Source organism: Podarcis tiliguerta, assembly GCF_965153285.1.
Source record: "Podarcis tiliguerta genome assembly, chromosome: Z".
NCBI lineage: Eukaryota > Metazoa > Chordata > Lepidosauria > Squamata > Lacertidae > Podarcis > Podarcis tiliguerta.
In genome coordinates, this window is record NC_139553.1 from 28,588,797 (window position 1) to 28,615,065 (window position 26,269).

A 26,269-nucleotide genomic window follows, 5' to 3' on the forward strand; every position below is an offset into this window, starting at 1 on the left:
GAGGCAGCCTCCGCCTCAGCCCCCGCGGCACCCGAGACTCACCGGCTTCCAGCTGGGTCGGGGCGGCCGCCGCCATCCCTCCTCTTTCCTCAGAAGAAGGCCCGTCAGGAAGCAGCACCGGGGGAGAAGGGAAAGGCGCCGGGGGCGCCGCCGTCGCTGCCGCTGTTGGGGATGGTCCCTGTCCCAGGAAAGGGCGGGCGAGCTGCCTGCCTGAGGAGCGGCTCCTGTTACGACCGCCCGGAACAGCCCCAGCGGCGGGGTATATATGCTGCCGCTGCCGCACGCCGCCCCATTAGCACCTCGCCGGCTCCATATAGCCCCCGCCGCGGAGGAGGGACCGAGCCCGTGCCGGCCCTCAGACTGGCTGCTCGCCTGAAGGGGAATGGAGGAGGACGGAGAGAGGGGGGAGACAGCGGCGGCTCCGTAATTACGGGGTGGGGGGGGGGATAGAGAGAGAGAGAAGGGAAGCAGGCAGGAAGGCTGTTCAGTAGCCGAGGGAGCCTCCGGCCGCATGGGGGCGGTGGAACGGGCTGGCCTGTGGGAGGCGGCCGAGGCGGCGGTCGGAAGAGGCAGGGAAGGCGGAAAAGGGGAAGGGGGCTTGGGCCTAGCGGAGCCTGAGGCCTGCGCACCCCGAGGGCCTTGGGCTGCCCCCGATTCCGCCCCTCGGGCTTCTGCGGCTTGATCTTTGCCCCAGATTGGGAAGAGGTGGCCATGATCGTCGGCTGTCAGTTTCAGAAATGTCGGCTGCTCGCTTGCTGCGTTTAATTTGTTGATTTTATCCATATGCAAAATAAAATAAAAGGTTATTATTTAAAACCCCATCCATTGTTGTTGTTGCTTTCAGGAGTGCAGGCATGCGTTTCCGAGCTCCCGATCTTCCTGCCGGACAATTATCCTCACGCAGCAGCCTCTTGAGGTAGGTTAGGCTGAAAGAAAGCCTCCCTAGCCCAGTGAGCGGTCGTGGTGGAATGGGGGATTTGAACTTGGACCCCCCCCCAAAAAAAAAATTCGGTCTTGGCAGGGCGTGTATGGAGATGTGACGATCACTTGTCAGAGCTGTCAACATTTCGTGTAAGGGAGTTCAAAAAGCACACATTATTATTAACACTAGGTGTAAAGGTAAAAGGACCCATGGATGGTTCAGTCCAGTCAAAGGTGACGGGTTGCAGTGCTCATCTCGCTTTCAGGCTGAGGAAGCTGCCATTTGTCCACAGACAGCTTTCTGGGTCATGTGGCCAGCATGACTAAACCGCTTCTGGCACAACAGAACACCATGACAGAAACCAGAGCGCACGGAAACACTGTTTACCTTCCCGCTACAGTGGTACCTATCTACTTGCACTGGCATGCTTTCAAACTGCTAGTGGCAGGAATTGGGACAGAGCAATGGGAGCTCACCCTGTCGTGGGGATTCGAACTGCCAGCGTGCCAGTCAGCAAGCCCAAGATACTCAGTGGTTTAGACCACAGTGCCAACACACTACAGTCATACCTCGGGTTACAGACTCTTCAGGTTGTGTTGTTTCGGGTTACAGACGCACTGAAACCCAGATGTACCGGAACGGGTTACTTCTGGGTTTTGGCGGTCACGCATGCAGAGAAGCACTGAATCGCAACCAGCACATGCGCAGACACAGTGCTGCAGGTTGCGAACGTGCCTCCTGCACGGATCACATTCACAGCCTGAGCATCCACTGTATGTTGTTGGCATCCACCTATCTTTAGAGACAATGGGAGTGAAATCAAACTGTTGTGTTAGTTGCAGTGAAGCAACCTTTTCAGGGCGCAAGCCTGGGCAGTGTGTGTGGAAGTCCTGAGCTGCCCAGATGACAAGACGCACACCCTCAGCCTCGCTAATGTGGTTCAAAAGAAAGACCGGTATGTTTGGCACCAGTTTGGCTGCAGGAGCCTTAGGAACTCCACGTATGTGTAGGGCTTACTCCTTAGCCTTTTCTCCCAAAGATGTCCCATGAGGCAGCAGAGGTTTAGGATCAGAGTTTTCCTTCTCCAAGATGCATGGGCGTAGCCAGGATTTTTGTTACGGGGGCATAACCTCAGATTTGTAATTATTTGTATTTATTGATTTGGGGAGCAGCTCCCCGCCCCCTCCCGCTATGCCCATGCCTAGATGGGCTACCTTCCCAGGTTGACAGGCCCCATCCGTCACTCACTTGCCACTACAGCACATGTAGAAACCACCTTGTTGACAGTCCACTCAATCCACCAGAGCCTGTCTTCACATGCAGGGGAAGTCCCTAACCAAGGGTTTGAGAGCTATTGGCTACCCTCACCTGCCTTAGCCAGCCAGTCAAAGCAGTTTCATGGGGTGTAGTCACTGTTGCATGCTGACAGCATCTAGGAGTCACAGGTGAAAGCTGAGTACACATTGGGGACCAAAGGTGGGCAAAGTACCCAAGAAGGAACACAATGTGTCCCCCACCAGAGGTACCAATCCACCCCCATACATCCCCTTTTACATTATAGGCATTGCATTATTGAGATATGAGTGGGCTTTATTTTGGGAAATACTGGTTCCTGTGTGTGCATTGGGTTTGTATGGGTGTCTGCTGATGCACAAATAAATGATATGACTAACATTGGGTAGGCAGTTAGACCCCTCACTTAAGAAATGTTCTAATTTCAAGCAGAAGGGTGGTATTGTTGCGTTTTGAGGGGTCTGTTATAAATATTCAGAGAACACGGCTCTTTCTTCATGGCAAAAATTCTGAAGTGGGGTTTCTTAGCTTTCCATTTCCAGAAATATTTTTAGTGTAGTAGTTGCTATTATATTAGTTTAAGAGCAAAACGAGGATTGGAGGTGCTGCCTTGATTGAAGTATAGTCTTGCAAATTGGGGGGCATGGGCATAGCAGGGATTTTTGTTAGAGGGGCAGGCTTTTGTTGGGGAGCAGAACCTCAGATTTGTATTGATTTTTATTGATATTGACTGATTTGTGGGGCAGCTGCCCCTTCTTGGTTATGCCCATGGGGTGGGGTGTTAGTCTGAATACCTGGGCACTCCTGATTCCTGGATCAGCCAGGCCAGCCTGATAATCACCTGGGAGATCAGCCAGTAATAAAGACAAGGGGAAGATAATGGGCCATTAAGAAAAACAAATGGGAGGGGTGATCCCTCAACCCAGAGTTCATTTGGAAGACAAAAGAGAATTTTGAAGTAGAGTTTTAAGCATTGCGCCTGGAATTTTTGCATGATGTGATCTGAGTAGGGGGGTTGGGCTGAGAGGTAAAGTGGGAGTCTGTAAAACACAACAAGTTGGAGAAGGAGAGTCAGAGCCATGGCTGAGGTCAGTTTGAAGCCAAGGTTGCAGCTATGGGAGAAGCAGGACCTCCTTATTTGTTCTTTGCTTCTAATTTTCCCCACCCATTCCTTTATTTTGAATATTTTCTTCTTTCGCTTCTTTTTAACTTTCCTTCTTTAAATTTGAAAACTTCCAGCAAATTTCCAGCAAAAATATGACGTTGTTCTGATTCATGTCAAATATGGCAGCATCCACTTTGCTCCTCAGGGTGCCACCCCCATTTTTTTTGCCCACTGTTGAAAGGTAGACACTACTTCTCTACCTGGTGGCACATCAAAATATGCACCATCCCATCAAGTTAACAGCTGAATATTTTTCATTTGCAAAGTAACAACAAAGCTGATTTGTGGTGAATGTGGAATAGTAGGAAAGGAGGTATCAATAAATACCAAAAGGAGAAGGAAGTGGGTTTAGAAAGAAGGGAGTTAAAGTAAGGGAGTATTCATTCAAAGGATTACATTTTTTTTATTAACCCCACCCCCACCCCAATTCCTTCTCATAATCTAGAATATTTCTTCAGTTGGTTTGCCACATACTTCCTGTGCATGGTGATCATATTGCTAAATATGTCAGACCCTCCAAGGGTCCCTGTTTTCCAGGGGCGTCCCTGATTTAGAGAAGCTTTCTGATTTGATCCTGGAATGTCCTGCTTCTTAGGATGTCTGTACTGTATTATCATTGGAGAAATGTTGGTGGGTATGATAGATGTCCCTCTTTTCAAGAGAGAAATGTTGGAGGGTATGGAGTTATCCAACCCCCGAGCTGCCTGAAGGCAATCCTGTATAGTTTTTTAATGTTTGATGTTTTATTATGTTTTTAAATGTGTTGGAAGCTGCCCAGAGTGATGGGGCAATCCAATAAGATATGTGGGGTATACATAGTAGAAATATTATGGAACGAGGCGTCCCTATTTTCATTAGAGAAATGTTGGAAGGCATGTTATGACTATTATTTCTCCCTTTTTCATTCTTCATACACTAACAAATTAGCTAGTATCTGTTATTATGTTGGTTTTTCATTATATTTCCAGTTTACTTATAGCATTGTTCTGGTTATTAAGGTTTCATGTAAAATCCCCCCCCCCATAAATCTTCGGACCAATAATACAGAAATGCTGTGAAGCAGTTGTTTCTGAAGAAGACGCTAATAGCAAATTGCTTATTCTAAGACATTCAGTAATTTCAAAATATCAGCCATATCCCCAGGAGCTAGGTTTGATGCTCTAGCTCAGGCATGCCCAACAGGTAGATCGTGATCTACGGGTAGATCACTGGACATCTGCGGTAGATCACTGGTAGATCATCAGCTCCCCACAAAGAAGCTGAACAACTGTGGCTCCCCTAAAAAAAGCTCTGACCTGAACCCAAAAAAGGGGGTAAATCACTGCTAGTTTTTAACTGAGTAGATCACAGTCTCTTGGGAGTTGGCTACCCCTGCTCTAGCTGTACAAGTTGTGCATTTTATACTCAATAGGTTGCATGGCATCCTTTTTTTAATTGATACCTACTCTAGAGACCGCCCCCAGCCCCCCTGACAGCGCCGTTTTGTGTGGCAGCCCCTCTTTTTGTACAAGTGCCCCGGGGTTCGGGCGTTCTGTTTTTGTTTTTTTCGGCTGCGGCAACTGCATTGGGAAGGAGACGTGGGAGCTCCTTCCGAAAGCCGAGTTAGTGGTTCCTAAGCTTTGTGATGAAGACAGGTGGGACTCTAGGACCCTGCTGCCTGAAGCCAGGCAAGTCCATCCTATCTCAGCTTACGCTTCCATAGAAGGATCATCGGGATCTTTGCCATCCCTTGTCTTTCTGGCTTGGAAAGGCACCCTCGCCATAGGAAATCTCCAGGAAGCGGCATCCTCGGTGACTTCTTTCCTCTACGACCCCTCCAACGGTGCCGCTTCTTTCTTTTTCTTTGACTCCATCGGGGATTCTTACTGTGTCTCCTCCATCACCATCACCGGTCCCCAAGAGCGCTTGTCTTGCGCGCGCGCGCGCACACACACACACACACACAGGCTTAAGCAAATTGATGTTTATTTTATTTTATTGTTATTTCTCCACCACCATCATATCGCTCAATGTAAAGGGCTTGCGGCTTGTTCTTTGTTTTCCGCTCCAGAAACTAAAAGGGGATGGGGGAGGGGAGACCAAAATCCTCTTGCAAATCCAGCCCTCCAAAAATAATCCCCCCATTTGGCTACCTGAGCCATTCATGGGTGGAGCAAGGGTGGATGTGCTTGCCAATTGATTTTTGGGGTGCTTTAGTTCAGTGCCTGCTGTTGGGGGGAGGTGTGCGGACAATTTGCAGTTATTTTTTGTTTTTCTGCCTGCCTGTTGAAGCCCATCCCCAGTCATATTTGCAAATTTACTTTGAAGTAAGTAGCCTTAACTGGAGTTAAGGTTTTGCTCCCAGGCAAATGTGCAGGACTGGGCTTCAGGGCTGCATTCCGAATCTTTTGCATGCTCATATGAGAGTAAACCATTGATCTCAAGAATCTTTGCAGTAAAAGCATACAGAATTGGGCTGCTGATCTTTTTGGCCCTGGCCCTACTCCCTCTTTCAGCTCCTGCGGAAAGGTGACTTTGAGATGCCTTCCCTCTTTCAGCCTACCTGGCAAATATATGTAGAATATATGCATTTGGAAATTAAGATGCAGATTATGTTGATGTCTGGGCTGCTGTCAGTGCAAATTACAATTGCTGGGTTTAGATATATTGTCGTGTATTTTAAGTATTGCTTTTAACCAGCTTGTTTTTGTTGTTCTTTATTTTATAACTGATTTTTGAAATGTTATAAGCCGCCTTGAATCCCAATTTGGCAGGATAGAAATATATTTCATAATTAATAAAATAAAATAATATGAGAGGCAGTGGGTTGGAATCCATGTACATTACTTTTGAGTTTCTTGGAGGATAAACATACAGATTTAGTAATAAGAACATAATTTGACATCTCACTTATATTAGTGTGGCTCAATATTAAGAGTACATATTTTTAAATGTGTGGTTTTTAAAGCACAAAATATAAAAGAAATATATCTACACTAAATAATAGAGGAGTAGTGAGCAGAGCGTCATACCCACAGAGCTGCATATACGCAATAATGAATTCCAATAGGGACAAATATAAGGCTCTACACTTAGGCAAGAAGAACCAACTAAACAAACATTAAGGTGAGAGACACCTGGCTTACCAGAAGTACACGTTAAAAGAATCTAGAGCAGTGGTTCCCAATTAGAGGTCCAGGAGCCCTTGGGGGTCCTTGGAATGCACCCAGGGGGTCCACGGCTCCATCCCTTGCCTCCCCCCAACAAAATTTTTGTCATTTTTGCATGGTAATATCACAAATTTTATGGTCTAAAACAACAATATACTGGCCAAAATTGGTTTTGAAATCACACTGCAATAACAATTTTGACCCTGCAATATGCGGGAATATATCACTCCTCATGCAAGGGAGGACATTGATTTCAAGGCACCACCAATAGGATGATAAACAGGGCAGCTGATCACCCTCAGTTCAAGGCACCATAGCACTATCTTCCCCTGGCACTGAGGTGGAGCAGCTTTTCTCCTCCAGCAGGAAAGCAGCAGCAGCCACAATGGAGGTACATCATCAGTGGCTGCCCCACTGATGCATACCCCCCCATCCCAATCCCTTCCTTCTCAACCCATGCAGTCGAGGTGACTCTGCTTCCTTTCCTCCCTCCACCCATCCAGTCTCTGCAGCTTCTTCCCTCATCCCCACGCCTGATCTCCAATTTCAGACATTGTGACATATCGAAATATTGTGATGTTTAATTGCTGGTATATCACAATGTTGAAAACCAGATATCGCTCAGCCCTGGTCTGTTTTTTAGTGTACATAAAATCCTTTGGTTATTAAGAGCTAACCCACATTTTGTTCAAAAAATTGCTTTGCAGAGGTAACTACCATGGAGTTATCGAATTTTTCAAAAGTAGGGGATCTGTGGCTTGACTTCTGAAAAATAAGGGGTCCTCAGTAATTATCTAATTGGGAATCACTGATCTAGAGGTCTTAGTAGACCACAAGCTGAACCTGAGTCAACAATGTGATTCAGCAGCAAAAAAACAAAAAATGCTGTTCTAGGCTGCATCAACAAAAGTATAGTGTCCAGATCAAGGGAAGGAATAGTCCCACTCTATTCTGCCCTGGTCAGACCTCACCTGGAATACTGTGTCCAATTCTGTGCACCACAATTTAAGAAGGATGTTGACAAGCTGGAACGTGTGCAGAGGAGGACAGCCAAGATGATCAAGGATCTGGAAACCCAACCCTATGAGGAACGGTTGAGGGAATTTGGTATGTTTAGTCTGGAAAAGAGGAGACTGAGAGGAGATAGGATAGCCATCTTCAAATTAGTGTTTGAAATTAGCTAGGTCCCAGGCAACCAAATGAAGATGCCTGGGCTCCAGGACAGCACCATGTAGCGGTGAACAACATTATAGTTAATTGTTGTAGCTTTTCTTCACTTAACCGCACTCCACTGCCCTGCTCACAGTTGTGAAGAATATTCTTACGTTATGAATGGTTTGTGTCACCATTAAGAAAAAGAGGTAGGTATAGGCCAATATATATGTGGACTGTTCCTGGGTAAAGTGACTTTCCTTCTTTAAGTTCTCAAAAGCTCTTAACCTAGCTCAAGGTTGTCATCTGAACTAGCCAGATGTTTAACTGATAATCAGTCTAAAATTTGCAAAAATAAGACTTCACAGCTGTCTTGCCCCAAAATGGCAACCAGACATTCCATTTCGGTGTCTGTAACCTTGTTATAAGGAGCCATTTGGTGCTTAGTTTATATATCTGAGTTTCAAATATCTGTCACATGGGAGATGGAGCCAGTTTGTTTTCTCCTGCTCTGGAGGGGGAAGGCATTTATCCAAATGAATGTCTTTAAGAGAGAAGAAAGGAGACTGAGAGGAGATAGGATAGTCATCTTCAAATTAGTGTTTGAAATTAGCTGGGTCCCAGGCTGGGTCCCTTGATGGTGGACTCTATTTCCTTGGAGGTTTTTAAGCAGAGGTTGGATGGCCATTTGTCATGGATGCTTTTGATGAGATTTCTGCATTGCAAGTAGTTGGAGTACATAACCCTCAGGATCTCTTCCAATTCTACAATTATATCAGTAGCCTGCTCCAGAGTAATTTGGAGCAGAGCTTTCAGGGAGGAGGTCCCTGTTTTGTGGGAAAACAGTATTGCTCTTGATATATGGTGGCCAGCCATTCTTTGTACTTAATGGAAACAGTGGGACATCTTCTTCCTTTTTCTTCCAACAAGCTTTACTGCCTGGATGAAAACAGATCTCTTCCTCATTTGTTCATTTTCTATTGTTTAAAAATTGTTTTTGTATTGTTTTGTACTGTTTTTAAATTAGCTATTTTTATGGTATAGTTGTAAATCATAGAATTGCAGGGGATCCCGAGGGTCATCTAGTCCAACCTCCTGCAATACAGGAGGGTAAACTACGTAAATCTTACATGGCAGGAGGCCATCCAACACATGTAAAACACAATTCAGTAATTACTGCTAGTAGTAGAGTAATATTATGAAGCTGCTTATATACAGAATTCAGCCATTGGCCCATTGAGTCTAGGACAATGTATGTCATGTAGAGTATCTCTGGCTGTGCTAACAGGCAACTGCTCTCTGACTCTTTTTCAGTGGATGAAGCGGGAAGTCGTGGCAAACCCCACCATGTGCACTCCGGGGGGTGGGGAGAGAGAATATGTTGTAGTTCTGTCACTCTTAAAAATGGCTCTCTGTGTTCATACCCTCCAACATTCCTCAGATGAATGCTGGAGGGTATGACTCTAGGATCTCAAAAGGGATGAAGGGCAGGATATAAATCTATACCATTAATAAATGAATATCCTTATATCCCATATTTAGCCTTTTATCTTAGTTGATAATGCCTCTTGCTTACATGGATGGAGGTGTCTGTGTCTGTGTGTGTGTGTAGGAACCTGTGACTTGTGTGTGGCTGGAATTGAACCTATTATAAAAAGGTAAGAGTCACATTTGCCGTTCCACCCATTTTTGCCTCTGGATTGCCTATCACTGCCATGTGTCCCCATCCCTGGTCAAGATTCAGTATGATGTACAGCAGGGGTCAGCAACCTTTTTCAGCTGTGGGCCGGTCCACCATCTCTCAGACCATGTGGTGGGCTGGACTATATTGGGGGGGGGGGAATGAACAAATTCCTATGCCTGACAAATAACCCAGAGATGCATTTTAAATAAAAGCACACATTCTACTCATGTACAAACACCAGACAGGCCCCACAAATAACCCAGAGATGCGTTTTAAATAAAAGGACACATGCTACATGAAGGCCAGATTCAGAAGGCGATTGGGCCGCATCTGGCCCATAGGCCTTAGGTTGCCTACCCCTGATGTACAGTCACTACATCATGTATGGGCACATGCCAGCTGACTGGCACTGTCAGAGCTAAAGGCTGCGTGAAATTCTCTCCATTAAGGAAGGTAAACGGCGTTTCCATGCGCTGCTCTGGTTCGCCAGAAGTGGCTTAGTCATGCTGGCCACATGACCCGGAAGCTGTATGCTGGCTCCCTCGGCCAATAAAGCAAGATGAGCGCCGCAACCCCTAATGGTCAGGGGTCCCTTTACCTTTATATGCCCTACTATAATAATAACAATAAGCAATGACATAACATGCTGACAAAGAGACAGAGTTTGTGAACCAGGAGCTTCCCTGGTTCAGATCTCACCCCATCTCTCACCTTTAACTTCCCATCTTCTATATGAAGTTTATGATTCTAGATAACTATCGATTTGTTTTTATCAGTATTTGACCTGTGAGTTCCTTGCACTCAATGAGGGTCGCACTCCAAAAATGTTGCCTTGTTGAGAAATAGTTTTATTCTTGAAACCTTTAAGGCTACCATGACAGTGAGACATGGGAGGGGTAATGTGGCTGGGAGAAGTGGAGTAGGAGAGATGGAAGTTAACAAATAGGTGATGGTGGGTGCAGATGGTTGTTTAGCCAGGGGGTAGGGCAGATGTAGAAAGTGAATGCCATTTAAGAAGGTCTACCTGGCCTAGATGGGCACATATTGGGTAGGGGGTACAGTGAGCAGACTTGCTCTCCCTCCATGCTGTCCTGGTCTTCCCTTAGTTCTTAATATAGTGCTTTGTAAAAGTACTTTATATGTGTATCTATAGCAGTGACCAGAGGAGGAATGACTCCCTGGGAGGAGCACAGAAATAAGAAATGCCGTGGTGCATCTGCAGCAGCACAATTGGATGCCTATCTGCACCAGCTGCAACAAAACATGTCTCTCCTATATCAGTCTCTACAGCAACAGCAAGCAACCTCTCTAGCAGTTTGCCCTCATCCCCAAAGGCACACTCCTCCATTGTCTCCTGATACAGATGGATGACAACCAACCACCTCTTGTAATTCTTAAACAGCCGTGCAAAACAGGTAAGTCAGTGTTATCGCCTCCATGTTTCAGAAGGCAACATGGAAACTTGTGAAACTGGTGCTCTTTGGAAGTTTTGGACTACAATTCCCATCTGCACGTGCAGGCTAGGACTCATGAGAGTTGTAGTCCAAAACATCTGGAGGGCACTAGATTAACAAAGGGCTAACCCAGCAACAAAGGTCTGTATAGTTAAAGCTATGGTTTTCCCAGTAATGATGTATGGAAGTGAGAGCTGGACCATAAAGAAGGCTGATCGCCGAAGAATTGATGCTTTTGAATTATGGTGCTGGAGGAGACTCTTGAGAGTCCCATGGACTGCAAGAAGATCAAACCTATCCATTCTGAAGGAAATCAGCCCTGAGTGCTCACTGGAAGGACAGATCCTGAAACTGAGGCGCCAATACTTTGGCCAGCTCATGAGAAGAGAAGACTTCCTGGAAAAGACCCTGATGTTGGGAAAGATTGAGGGCACAAAGAGAAGGGGACGACAGAGGACGAGATGGTTGGACAGTGTTCTCGAAGCTACAAACATGAGTCTGACCAAACTGCGGGAGGCAGTGGAAGACAGGAGTGCCTGGCGTGTTCTGGTCCATGGGGTCAAGAAGAGTCGGACACGACTAAACAACGAAACAACAGCAACATCCTTGAATCTTGTATATTTTACGCGCTTAGTGGCCGGCCAGCTGAAATCGCACAAATTAAATGCACTCCGGGTGGAGAGCTTAAAAGCTCTTTCCACACTGGATTTTCCTTGCTTACTAGGCTCTAGGAAGCTTCCATGAGAGCCTCTCAGAACTCAGTAAGCAAGGCAGAAAGCTTAAAAGCTCTCTGCTTTGCATGGTGGTCAAGTCCCTCTTTGTGCACCGGCTTCGGAAAGGTAGGGATGGTCGTGCGGGGGTGATTCCAGGGTTGTTCTGACTGTATGCAATTTCAGCTTTACATGCAATTGCCTGGAACTAAATCTCCATGCATGCTTATCTTTGCCTTGTGTTTGTCCTCTCTATTTCTGAGAAGGGAGCATACAGTTCCCAAATAATTATGGGAATTGTATTTTGTTAAGAGTGGTGGGAATTGTAGTTCTGAAAGGGGTATGCTACAGTTCCCAGGATGCTTTTTTTTAGGAAGCCAGGCGCTTTGAATGTGCCTTTAATGTATGGGGCCTAAACAACAACAACAACAACCTAGCAACATTGTGACCAGAGTCTTAGCCCCTTCTTCTGTCCATTTCTCCTTTAGCTTCATATTCTTCCTCTTCCATTACCCCAGAGCTACACAATGCTCAGTGATGTAACTGCCGTTACTATCTCCTAAATTCTTGCCTGGGGTTTCTCTTTCCCACCGCAGCTATTTGCTTTGTTTTAAATCTGATGCCAATTCATTACCATCCTGCTTTATATAAGTACATCCCCTAGATGGAGCTCCATAACCAACAATTGCTTTTAGTACTACTGTGTAGCGCAAGGCTGAATTCAAAAGACTGCTTATTCAAGGAGGCCTTTCTTCTTTGTACTATCTATTCTGTTTCCAATTCAGTCTGCTTATGCAGAAACAAATGCTGGGGAGTCCATAAAATACAGATTTATTACTGTAAATTATAAAAGCTGTTCATACGATTGGTGGGGAAACAATTTCATATAAGCCACAGTATAATCTGTTCTGCTGTGGACTGATTTATAATCTCATAGCTGCTAGGCAGCTGTTATGTTCTATGTCCTGGTGTTCTACAGGATGGTACACACTTTATAGCTGCAATATATTTGATTCTTATAAATCAGACAATTCTCTATCAGCTGTAATTATATGTGTTTTATGAATGATAGACATTATACAATATGTAACTAAGTACGGATAAAATATGGAAAAATAATGTAAAAGGTAATGGCGATTCAGTGATGTAGAAATGGATACTGTCTTTTCTGTTTTTCTTTAGAATTCTTCACTTTTTTTACCTTTTTTTTAGAACCCCACCCCCAAGACCATTCCATTGTAACTCCCCAACCTCCCACAATTTCAACACCTCTTGACTACTTTCCGTTTTAACAGAACAAATTCTACAAATCACCCTCCATATCTCCTCAAAATCATTTCTCCTACATATTCCCCTTCTTACCTTAATGACACATGTTAATTTATCATTAATAACTATATCCCACATCTCTTTATACCGTTCTTCCATTTTTTATTCTGCTTGCCCCTTCCTAGCTATAATAATTCATGCAGCTGTCAATAAATTAGACTACTTCTCCAGGTTAGTGATCTGGCCCTGAACCCTGGCTTAACTGTTATTCAAACCCACCTTCTTTCATGCAACATGTATTTTCCATACATAAAATTATCCATGCACCCCACATGTGGTCTCTTGCAAGAGGTATTTTTCTCCCTCCCCCTTTTAGATTAGGAATTGAGCTGTTGGTTTTCTTCAGATTACTCTTTTCGAACTTCTCAACTTCAGAGAGGTCATGTTTGTCCCACATCTTGGCCACGGGAAAACAAGACACCTCAAGGACTGTACGCTCTCAGCTGTTCAAGCTACCTGGGCTTTGCACTACCTGCTAGTCCAGTACTTTCCCAACTTTTCATGTCGGTGACACACTTTTTTAGACATGCATCATTTTGCAACATGGTAATTCAGTTTTACTAGCAAAATGGAGGTTAAACTAACCCCTTTCCAGCCCCAGGAAGAGTGTGGGGAGCATTCACACAATACACCTACACACTGCAACAGACACACTAACGTGTCACAATACACAGTTTGGAAATCTCTGTGCTAGTTGGTTCACTTAAAAATCAACATTCTTTTCCATCTCTACTCTTAGGTGTTTTTAACACAGAATAATCAACTGTTTTTGAGAAAGCGTGTTCTCATTAAAGGAGAGCACGTGTTGCGGATGGGGCCAGACAAAGCACCCCAGGGTTAACAGGCAGGCTAGTTTCAAAGGGATGGAACTGGATTGGTGGTTGGTGTTACTGGGGTAAATTTGATGTTGCCAATTTAGGGGTGGGATCAGAGCTTATTTAAGCAAGGTGCACAGCGTTTCTCTTTCTCTTTCGCTGTGGGCACCGGATCATCAGCACTGGAGCGATTTCAGCGAGAGAGTGGTTGTATAATTTCCTTCCTTTTTCTTTATCTTTCCTTTCTTCCTTTTCCCTTTTGTTTTATTGCTGCTACCCTCTTTTTAGTTTATCCTTTGGCTCTTTCTTTTCTTGTTTAGGGCTTTATCTCTACCGGGCCGCCTTGGGCGGCGGTGGGGGGGGGATCCCGGTTCCTGGGTGGCTTACGGCCCGATTCTCAGTTGAAGCCAGGGGCCTGGGCCGGGGATCGTGCCTTGCCGCTCACGGAGGAGGCATTGGGCCTGCACACGCCAGGAGGCGCTCCGCGGCCTGGTTTGGGCCTAATCCAATCCGCCCCCTCCTCCCTCTCCCCCCCCCCTTTGATTGTCCTGGGCCTCCAGAGGCGGCCGGGAACCTATTAGGCGCAGCGGAGACTTACCTTGCTCCACTGAGTTCACCTCCTTTTCGCCGCCATTGCGGCGGCTGTGGGCTTGCATTAGCGCGCAGCGCTTCCGTGCATTAATTCGGGCCGGTGGTGCTGCGAGCGAGCCCCAGCGGTTTGAGAAGTTCGTCAGGTTTAATTTCATAGAATCATAGAATCATAGAGTTGGAAGAGACCACAAGGGCCATCGAGTCCAACCCCCTGCCAAGCAGGAAACACCATCAGAGTACTCCTGACATATGGTTGTCAAGCCTCTGCTTAAAGACCTCCAAAGAAGGAGACTCCACCACACTCCTTGGCAGCAAATTCCACTGTCGAACAGCTCTTACTGTCAGGAAGTTCTTCCTAATGTTTAGGTGGAATCTTCTTTCTTGTAGTTTGGATCCATTGCTCCGTGTCCGCTTCTCTGGAGCAGCAGAAAACAACCTTTATCCCTCCTCTATGTGACATCCTTTTATATATTTGAACATGGCTATCATATCACCCCTTAACCTCCTCTTCTCCAGGCTAAACATGCCCAGCTCCCTTAGCCGTTCCTCATAAGGCATTGTTTCCAGGCCTTTGACCATTTTGGTTGCCCTCCTCTGGACACGTTCCAGTTTGTCAGTGTCCTTCTTGAACTGTGGTGCCCAGAACTGGACACAGTACTCCAGGTGAGGTCTGACCAGAGCAGAATACAGTGGCACTATTACTTCCCTTGATCTAGATGCTATACTCCTATTGATGCAGCCCAGAATTGCATTGGCTTTTTTAGCTGCCGCGTCACACTGTTGGCTCATGTCAATTTTGTGGTCAACCAAGACTCCTAGATCCTTTTCACATGTACTGCTCTCAAGCCAGGTGTCACCCATCTTGTATTTGTGCCTCTCATTTTTTTATTTTTTTTGCCCAAGTGCAATACTTTACATTTCTCCCTGTTAAAATTCATCTTGTTTGTTTTGGCCCAGTTCTCTAATCTGTCAAGGTCGTTTTGAAGTGTGATCCTGTCCTCTGGGGTGTTAGCCACCCCTCCCAGTTTGGTGTCATCTGCAAATTTGATCAGGATGCCCTTGAGTCCATCATCCAAGTCGTTGATAAAGATGTTGAATAAGACCGGGCCCAAGACAGAACCCTGTGGCACCCCACTAGTCACTCTTCTCCAGGATGAAGAGGAACCATTGATGAGCACCCTTTGGGTTCGGTCAGTCAGCCAGTTACAAATCCACTGAGTGGTAGCATAGTCAAGACCGCATTTTACCAGCTTCTTTACAAGAATATCATGGGGCACCTTGTCAAATGCCTTGCTGAAATCAAGGTAGGCTACATCCACTGCGTTCCCTTCATCTACCAGGCTTGTAATTCTGTCAAAAAACGAGATCAGGTTAGTCTGACATGACTTATTTTTCAGATTAATTTAAACAAGCTTTCTATTTAAAGCTATTAAAATAAAACATCTTAACTATTAAAAAGAAACTTCTCTGTGCTAATATCATCCTGTTCTTGGGGTAATGCTTAAAATTAAGTTCAGTGTGGTATTTTACATCTTTATGGAGGCAGTCAGGTAATGGGAAGAAGTATGCATTATGTTGATGTGATACAACCATTCATATTAATGTGATAGCTTATCACTGAGGAACTTTTTTTTTTCATTTTCTGTTGCATGTGGTTTTTCAACTGTTTTTATATGTTCTTTCAATGCTGATTTCAAATCTGAAATTGATTTTCGTGTACATGTTATAGTTATCTTGCAATTTCCGACTTTTGCTGATATGTCATATTTACACTGGGGATAAGTGGACACTGACACGTTGATCTACCCTAACCACATGGTAATTATTGTTTTGCAAACTTAATCTTTATTTATTTTTATAGTTTTGTAACCTAAATATCTGTATTTTTCATATCGGACCATGGCTTCTTCAAGTAGACAAAAATGTGTAAACAAGCCTGATGCCATTTGTTATGCATGTGGCTGCTACACTCTTCCTCGTCAAAGACACAATATAACAGTGTTTGTGAGGCGTGCTTATAAAAGCTATTTTGAAATTCCCCATGGCGACCAAGACAAGAAATGGGCTCTGCATATTGTTTGTCACAATTGTGAGGAAATGCTTAGAGACTGAACAAAAGGAAAATGGAAGAGTATGCCTTTTGGGGTTCCCATGGTTTGGCAAGAACCCAAGGATCATACAAGTGACTTCGATTTTTGTTTCCCAGTGGTATCTACAATAATAATAATAATAATAATAATAATTTATTATTTGTACCCCACCCATCTGGCTGGGTTTCCCCAGCCACTCTGGGCGGCTTCCATAGAAACCAAAAATACACTAAAATATCTCACATTAAAAACTTCCCTGAACAGGGCTGCCTGTTATTCAGGTACTTGGTAAAGCCTTTCTGCTGACCAGTTTGAGATCCACACAGATCCAGTTGTGCTCCTCACCAGGTTCACTTCCTTCATCTTCAGAAGAGACAAACCCCTTAAAAACTGGAATTGGGAGTTCCCCAGAGTGCAGGATAGGTCTAATTGCTGAAGGAATACTGGGATAGGCAACAGCATGTTGGTTTTTCTTGCCAATACCCTTTGTATTGACCAGGCAAAAAGAGTGTAACAAAAGGCATCAGGCTTGCTTACATATTTTTGTCTACTTGAAGAAGCCATGGTCTGATCTGAAAAATACAAATATTTAGGTTACAAAACTGTAAAAATAAAGAAAATTTAAGTTTGCAAAACAATAATTACCATGTGGTTAGGGTAGATCAACGTGTCAGTGTCCACTTACCCCCAGTGTAAATATGACATATCGGCAAAAGTTGGAAATTGCAAGATAACTATAGCGTGTACACAAAAATCAATTACAGATTTGAAATCAGCATTGAAAGAACATATAAAAACAGTTGAAAAATCTCATGCAAAAGAAAATGGGAAAAAAATGTTCCCCAGTATACTGTGTATCCCAAGGGATTACATTTTTTTTGCATACCTCCAACTGTACATAGATATACATGTCATTTTCAATGCTATACATGTCATGCTCAATGCTATATAAGTCACTTACATTTATACTCATATTGTACTACTTTGGCTATGTGTTTAATAAAATATTGAATTCTTTCATTGTGAAAAACAAAGATTATGGTGAAAAGTGAAAAACATGAATTGCAAAAAAAAACCTAGAGCTTACAGAACAAAACCAACTTCAGATCAGCACGTCGAAATAAGGTTAGAACAACTGCAGGTGTCAATGGAACAAAAAATTTGTTCCCCAGTGATTGACTATATTTCAGATGGTTTTCTGGGACAGAAATGTATTTCTATATTGAGACTCAAAGCATGACTGCAGCTGCTAATAAACGGGGAAGGATATTACAATCACTGTACTCTGCGATATTTTTTACAGTTTGTCTTCCTGGTGTAAAGACCTGAATTTGCTTCAGTGTCTGATTTATGTACAGTTTAGGAGTGATGAAAGGGACGCTTGAAGTATGTGTTTTATTCTCTCCTCTTAAGAGAGAATAGGTGGCTTGCTGCTTTTGGTGGTGGAACTCTTCAACCAAGCCTTTGGCTAACTAACATCCTATATCCTTTTAAATGTCTTTATGGGATGGTGGTGGGGGTGAGAGATTATTGATTTGTTTTGCTCTTGTTTTTATTATGTATTTTAGTTTTTTATCTAGTCATTTTATGCTGTGAACCGCCCTGAGATCTACAGATGAAGGTCAGTATACAAATTTAATAAATAAAATAAAGCCTCACTAGTTCAGAGAGAGATCCATGTCCAAATTAGGCAGCCAGGTAAGTTTTGTGCCACTGATTTTGTGTGGACATCTGTACTGATGAAACTGTGCTTTTCTTTCTTTCTTTATTTTTGCCACCCATTCTAATGTGTGATAAAGATGGGCAACCTATGGCCCTTCAAGGCATTCATTGTGAGAAGCCGTATGTGTGCCCAAGCCACCCCTTCCACAGAATTCCTCCAGTCTTTACCATCACCAGTTTGTTCTGCTGTCGGTGGAGGGCATGACTGCAATAGGCATTAAGCAACTGGAGTTGTTTCTCCAGTTGTTTCAGGTTGCTTTACTGTTGCTTTATTTTTTGCTTTAATTTTTAAAAATCTGAAGAAATTTTTAAAGAAAGCGTGAGTGCGTGCACACACACACACACACAGTGCTTTGTTTTGAGTTCATGACAGCATATTCTCTAACTTTGCCACAGAAAATGTTGTTAGGATGCTGCAGCTGCATCTGTTGAGCTGTCAGTTCATGAACTGCAGGAAAAGGTTGAAGCAACAACAAACATGTAGCTTGGAGAATGGAAAACTGAGTGGGGTCACGATGGCATTCATCAAATAATTGAAGGGCCCTTGATTATAAGAGGGAAATGGCTTGTCCTTTGCTTCCACAGGATTAGTTCTAATGGGCTTGAGTTAGGTAGATTTCAGTGGAACTTCAGAAGCAGTCTCTTAATGGAAAGCGAAGTTCAATAATGAAACCAATTACCAGAGCACACCGCTCTCAGGGTTGATTTATATGAACAACTCGACATAATTGTTTGCTCTGAAACTATCATGATTCAGTCTCTGCATTGTAGATAGAATTTGCTGATCTGGAGGCATAAGTGCAGAAAGCTTTTTCTTTTATATTTTTCCATTCCAACCTCCACATGCCTCTCATAAATATTTTTACCCATCTCTTGTAATTCCTTCTCCCATTCTCCTTTCATACTCAACTCATTATGCCTTGCTCCTTTTCATTCCTCCTTCCAGGTCCCTTTTACATTCACCTCTTCATCACTGGTCAGCTGCTGGATTCTGCCTTTTTAGCTGGAAAAGAAAGAACCTACTCATCTGAATTAATTTACTAGGGTTCTTTACTTTAGCAACTGAAATAAATCAGCCTATTAACATCATCAGGAGCAGATGTAGACTGTGCTGCGGAAACCAGAAACTTGCCCACACACCACTCTTCCATCTGCTGTATTCTTCTAAATTCATATTCTCATTACTTGTGAAGAGCTCTCATTTTATCCTAAGTTTTGTCATACCTAAATAGAAAATTGAAGCACATCAATACTGCAGTGGTAAGTGTCATTTTTCCTAGTTGTGATTAGTACATGTTTACTATATAGTCATACTACTTTGTGGAGGACAGACCTCTGTTTGAAAGGCTATCCAGTCTAAATCCGGTTTAAAGATAAAGAAGTATAAGAGCAGGAGGGGCCTTGAAGATAAAAAAAGATAAATTCGCCCATCAAGCTGGAGAAGGAGACTGGTCAGGTGGTCAAGGTCACTGGGCCCAGTCTTCCCCACTATGGTGAGATGTAAAAGGTAAAAAAAGGTAAAGGACCCCTGGACGGTTACGTCCAGTCAAAGGCGACTATGTGGTTGCGGCGCTCATCTCGCTTTCAGGCTGAGGGAGCCAGCGTTTGTCCACAGACAGCTTTCCGGGTCATGTGGCCAGCATGACTAAACCACGTCTGGCACAATGGAACACTGTGACGGAAACCAGAGTGCATAGAAATGTCGTTTACTTTCCCACCTCAGTGATACCTATTTATCTACTTGCACTGGCATGCTTTCAAAATGCTAGGTTGGCAGGAGCTGGGACAGAGCAACGGGAGCTCACCCCGTTGCAGGGATTCGAACCGCCGACCTGATTGGCAAGCCCAAGAGGCTCAGTGGTTTAGACCACAGTATGCATGTTTATTTAAATTATAAGTAAATATTTCTTAACTGGAATCTATACGTATGCATTAGCAGATGCAAACTTTATGTGAAAAAGTCTTCTGTCATTCTTTTTGGTGATGAATCTAAGTCAGCCAAGTCGGTTAAATTCAGTGGGCACACTATGCGAGTAGGGCTAGCAGTGGACACCACTCATGTATTCATGTCAGTTGTAGTGATGGCACTGAGGATTCAGCTTTTGGCCCAAGATGAACAGATCAAAAAGCAATATGCCACAGGCAGACTGCTGACTGAAGTGGGCTCTCACGGCTGACAAGGATCCAGTGTAGTACAGCTGAAACCGTGCCAGCTCCACATCAGGGCCTCCCCCCCCCCCCCACAGTTCAGCTTGATTAGCCAAACTGTTGCTTATAACTTTGGCAGATGTAAAAAATATGGGGTGTTTTGGGGATGCACATCGTCCTGATAAAAAGGTAAAAGTAAGGTCCAGTCGTGACCGACTCTGGGGTTGCGGCGCTCATCTCGCTTTACTGGCCGAGGGAGCCGGCGTACAGCTTCCGGGTCATGTGGCCAGCATGACCAAGCTGCTTCTGGCGAACCAGAGCAGCGCACGGAAACGCCGTTTACCTTCCCGCCAGAGTGGTACCTATTTATCTACTTGCACTTTGACGTGCTTTCGAACTGCTAGGTTGGCAGGAGCAGGGACCGAGCAACGGAAGCTCACCCCGTTGCGGGGATTCGAACCGCTGATCTTCTGATCGGCAAGTCCTGATACTGTACCTTAAATTACCAGGAGCCAACACAGCCCCCTCTAAAAGCTTTAAATAGATGTGAATGGGAGCCTCCCTCAAGGATGTGGAAAACTACTGGTATCCTATGGAGCTTTCCTCCTCTCCATATACTTGACTAGGATAGATGGGGCAGTCCACTGGTTGGCTGCGTTTTCAATCTCCCCACTCCACCCCTATTTCCCTTTTGGGGGGTGGGGATGGGTTTCAAGCTAAATGATATTTAATTGGCACTGTTTGTGGCAGCCTAGAACACATACCCATTATCTCTGTGACACAGTCCTATTTGGCTTCTGAGAATGCGTCTTGTGCTATTTCTCTGGCAGATCACCTTCAGCTTTCATTCCTTCCAAATCCATTCTTTTAAATGATTCTTGTTCCTATTAAAAATGGCAGAGGGAAGGATTCGAAGTGTAAACCTCCTCACAGAACTTGACAGTGGATGGAATGAACTTGGCACAAAGGCTGAAAGTTAACAGTAAGCAGAAGTCTAATGAAGTTAAATATTATAACAGTGCCAAATGAAATGCAATGGTGTTTTTTAAAAAATAAAAAACCCTAACTTTAGAATTCAGGCGCCCCCTGAAACCCATTTCCTTTCCACATGCTTCTCATTTAATTCAGCCTTGTGCCTCTATTTTCTGTTCTGCACAAAATAAAACCCAAGCTGGTAAAATGTACAGCTGTCGGTCATTTCCCCTGTGAATGCTAGAGTTTTGATTAGACTACTCAAAATTTAAGTGTTATTTCAAGGTACTGGCACTATCAGACATGCTGGGGGTTGAAGGCAGAAATCTCTTCTTCACTAAATGTGAAATATGTGAAATATTCGTATTATATATAGCCCCAGATACTCAACCAGAGGGAACAGAATGCAAGCCACAAGCACTCCATCCCATTTGTCTGCAAATAAATAAATTGCTGGTACTCTAAATCAGCTAGTAGAGGAAAAGCACTCATTTCTCTTACCATCAATTTAATTGCACACTTCTTTTGGACTAATTAGGACCACGCTCATTCTGAGGTCAGAAATGGAACAAACATTTCTGAGCCTGACCCATGTCATTCTTATTTTAATACCATCTGCCATTACTATGACAGTGTGCTTTGCTTTTCATGCTTCACTACAGTAACTAGAAGATATGCAGGGTAATGGGGCTATTTCTTCCCCTTAGGTCTTTTTTACGGGAAATCAAGAAAGAAAGGATAAAACTGCTTTATTCTGTTCCTTCCCTTTGCCCTCTTCCAGAAGCTCTTTAGCATACAGTTCTTAACAATTTACAGAGAAAATTGCCCGGGAAGAATGAAACAAAAAAATGTTTTATTTTAAAATAATTATGATACTAACCCAAATCCCCATCTCACCGTACAAGCAGCTGCAAAGGCTTTCTGTTCCAAATGGGTGATGTAATGGGCTCTTTGTCAGCCAATGCTATAATAATGAATGAAAACCCTAGATCCTAAGCTCAGCCAAGACTCTGATGAAACTCTTAAGGTTTCTGGTGCAAAGAGATGGGACAAAATGGATTCAAGCTTTATACAGTGCAATGCTGATCTTAAGGTTAAAATAAAACGGGTTGAAACAAGGAACTGAAATGTTGTTATGAGAGAGCTGTGCAACCAGCTAGGCCTTTTCCTATTATTCATTCAAGCAGGAGAATTGGATGTGCAGTAGTACGTATACTGTCACACCCCAAACCTGTTTATGCAAATGCAGTGCTTTTAACCTGTCCTTTCAGTGCATATCTAGCCCAACGTAGTTCCTTGTTCTGCTCTATTTACTTGAAATGTTTAATTTCATTTAGCCAATAATTAGGATTTATTTTTGCTTGCTTGCTTGCTTACTTTCTATACCATCCCTTTATCCAAGGATCAATGGGCTGTTTACAATATAAAAACATAAAAATATATAAAGTAGTAACAAACAATAACAATAATACCCCCACCCCCTCCCTCTCACACACACTTTAAAAGGCCATAGATTGTTTAATTAGCCAAAGGTCTGGGAGAAGAGGCATGTTTTTGACAGGTGCCTAAAGATATGCAATGAAGGTACCAAGTGAGCCTCCGTGGGCAGATCATTCCACAAACAGCCACCACAGAAAAGGCCCATCTCATGTTGCCACCCAGAACATGAAGAAGGGCCTCAGATGATGGCCACAGGGTCCAAGATAGGTTCTTGAGGTATTGCAGTCCTCAGCTGTTTAAGGCCTTATAGGTCACTTTGTATTGGGCCCAGAATGTAATTGGCAGCCAGTGCAGCCAGTTGAGCCAGGATTGGCATTATATACTCAAACTGTTTTGCCCTAGTGAGCAACATGGCCACTGAAATCTGCACCAGCAGATGTTTCCCAGCTGTCTTCAGACGCAGCCCTATGTATAACACATTGTAGTAATCTAACCTAGAGGTTACCAGAACAGAAGCTAGGCTATCCCTTTGGCACAGCTGGGCCAGCTGTCAAAGCTGACGGAAGGCACTCTGTGCCACCAAGGCCACAGCAAAAGTACCCCCAAGCTACATATCTGCATCTTCAGAGGAAGTGTGACCCCATCAAGAACAGGCAACCTCCCATCCATCTGGCCTAGGGAACCTCAATTTTATCTGGATTTGGATTCAGTTTGTTGGCTCTTCTCTAGTCCATTACTGAGGCAACACAACAGTCTAACACAGTGGTTCACAGTTAAGTGATTCCCACTGGCTACCCTCACCTAGCCAGTGGATCTCAAACCATCTCCCTAACTCACCAAGGATTTAAGACCCACTAGCTACCCTCACCTGGTTTAGCCGGCCAGTTGAAGCTGTTCCTGGGGTATAGTCGCTATTGCAAACTGACAGCTTCTAGGAGCCACAAGTGAGAGCTAAGTGCAAACTGGGGGCCAAAGGTAGACAAACTATTTCAGTAGGAGCATGATGCATCCCCCAGCAGAGGTACCACCCCATCCCTAACAACCCATACACATCAAGCCGTACAATGAAAACCATAAAACATTTTTTAAAGAACAGGCATCAATTAACCATTGTGTAACAATATATTGTTAATTGGCTGCATAGGCCTGGCAGAATATTAAAGATTTCAGCAGGTGTTTAAAAATTGGCATGGAAGGTAGTGTTGCAGGGGACTGGGCCAATGGCACTAATGACTCGGTTTCATGCTACCAGTTAAGCCTTGACAACCTGGGGGATGACCAATGACACTCTCGGTGATCAAGCTGGGATATAAGGTTTGAGGCAATTACTGAGCCTATGTTGTTCAGGGCTTTGTAAATTTATACAAGAACCTTGAACCTGGCTAGGTAGTAACTGGGCAACCCATGCAGCTGTTTCAGCAATTGTCTGAATGCCAGCAGTCTGGCCACCACATTCTGCACCAGCTGGAGCTTCTGAACCAGGCTCAAGGGCTTACAAGGACTTAATTAAACAGAAAAATGACCAATAGTATTAAGTAACACTAATATAACAGCAGTAAATGAAACCATTATTAAATGCAGTGCCATATGATAACTCAAAATCACTTCAAAAAGCCAAGAAACAATTACAGTGGTATCTCTGGTTACGTACTTAATTCGTACCGGAGGTCCATTCTTAACCTGAAACTGTTCTTCACCTGAAGCACCACTTTAGCTAATGGGGCCTCCAGCTGCTGCTGCACCGCCACCGCGCGATTTCTGTTCTCATCCTGAAGCAAAGTTCTTAACCAGAAGTACTATTTCTGGGTTAGTGGATTCTGTAACCTGAAGCGTATGTAACCTGAAGTGTTTGTAACCCAAGGTACCTCTGTATGTTAAGCCATAGAAGGTCCTACTGCTATCCCTGGCATTAATTATCCTAATAGTTCTGTTTGCCCATCTTAAGGCTATTGTCGTGGCTCTGCATTTCCTTTATTTGGAACGTACGAGTTCCACAATCACATTACTATCTGGCTTATGCCACTGTGATCCTTCCTTTGCACACAGGAAAGTAGTGTGTTAGGAAGGGTTCCTGACATGCTAGTTTACTGGGCTTCTTCTAGATGTGCAAGCTATTCTTGGGTTGTTGTTTTTTAATATGTAAGGATACATGATTCTGCAGTTCTTGGGAATCTTTGGTACATAAGGATAGCTTCTGATTTAAAATTTTCCCCTCAACTGTAGAATAAAGCTAGAAGAATTCACATAAAAACAGTAAACATAAAGTTCAGTTTGGTTTTGATGATTGGGTAAACTTGATAGCCCTGGCCTTGTTGTACAAAAAGCACTATACAAATTGTGAACGGCAACATTTCATTTCAAGCAATGGCTTGCTGAAAATGCACTAGGTGTGATACAGGCTCTAGAAAAATGATTCCTTTTCAATTTCACTATCACATGCACCAAAAACCATACAAATGCCTGGTCCAATTAATAAAGTTTTGGCTTCTGAACACTACTGCTCTTTGTTTTTCAAATCTAAGCATAGTAATTATTGTCTTCCCTGGTAACCTTTTGCATCTATTCAGCTTGCATTATACTTAGTGACATGTAAAATGTTATTGCTAGTCATATGGTCATCAGATGTGCTGATGTTTCTGAGGGCGCTGGGATGAATAAATGATAGGAGTCTTCGTAGATTATCTTCACAGGGGCAGCAGCTGTGTGCTCAGAAACAGATGGTTGGAATGATCTGAACAAGCCTGATCTTGCCTTCTCAAAGTAAAGCAGATTTGAGGTTGTGTCTGCTTTTTGCATGCTGTTGATACCAAAAGTCACTCTTCCTGCATTAATCTGCAGGCTTTTTTATGTGAATATGCATACATTTGGAAACTGTAAATGCAAAGATCAGCTGTTAGAGCTTCATTTCAGAAACGTAATATGAAAGAGAATAACATAGCCCAACACATATAAGTTCTTAAATTTTTTTAACTGTTTTATTAAATTTGCTTAGTAACGTAACATTATTATATATATTCTATAAACAAAGAATACAAAACACAATTCATTCATACTACAATGCATACCTATATAGCATTAATATATATGGTTTCTGAAAAAGGGCTTACATAACAAAATCCAATCAAAATACCATCTGGTTTACCTTTTTTTTTTTTCCCTCCCTCCCCACTCCAAACCCCCCCCCCCCCCGGTCAGGCCTTCCTTCTTCATATCTTTATCCATGTACACAGTCTGCTCACTTCCCGCTCCTCCCCGGCTCGGGTGGCGAACCTATTTGGGCTCGTCCACGAAAACTGATGGATCCTGATAGATTCCGACAAGCCTTGCGGAACCCTGCTCCTCCTGGCGACTCATTAGATGACCTTGTTGAGGACTGGAATAACCGACTGTTGGCAGCCATTGATGAGATCGCGCCTAAGCGCCCTCTGGGACCCCGTCGAAACCAGGCCCCTTGGTTTACTGAGGAACTCCGGAAAATGAAGCGGGATCTCAGACGGCTAGAGCGAGTATGGCGACGGACTCATGACAGAGCCTCAAGAACATCTTATAGGACGCTTATGAAAGCCTATGAGATGGCTATGAAAGCTGCTAAGAAATCTTACTTTGCAGCTTCCATTGCACCCGCTAGCTCTC

The 26,269-nt window shown here is 43.8% G+C and overlaps 1 protein-coding gene and 1 long non-coding RNA gene across 3 annotated transcripts in view; one reads left to right on the plus strand and one right to left on the minus strand.

Annotated features, from left to right (window-relative positions):
• Positions 1-810, minus strand: part of BRWD3 (bromodomain and WD repeat domain containing 3) — a 73,385-nt gene extending 72,575 nt beyond the window's left edge. The window contains exon 1 of the mRNA XM_083423337.1: positions 43-810. Within this exon, the coding sequence (XP_083279463.1) occupies positions 43-76 (34 nt within the window). The 5' untranslated portion in view covers positions 77-810. The remainder of the gene's footprint in view (positions 1-42) is intronic.
• LOC310669708 lies at positions 325-19,326 on the plus strand. Of its 2 annotated transcripts, XR_014507292.1 has the most exons (5): positions 325-434; positions 845-916; positions 10,519-13,637; positions 15,662-16,205; positions 17,545-19,326. It is a non-coding gene; the product is annotated as an uncharacterized lncRNA (long non-coding RNA). The 2 variants fall into 2 exon arrangements; XR_014507293.1 differs by lacking the exon at positions 15,662-16,205 and having other exon boundaries at positions 10,519-10,780; positions 19,023-19,326.
• Positions 19,327-26,269: the final 6,943 nt, after the last annotated feature.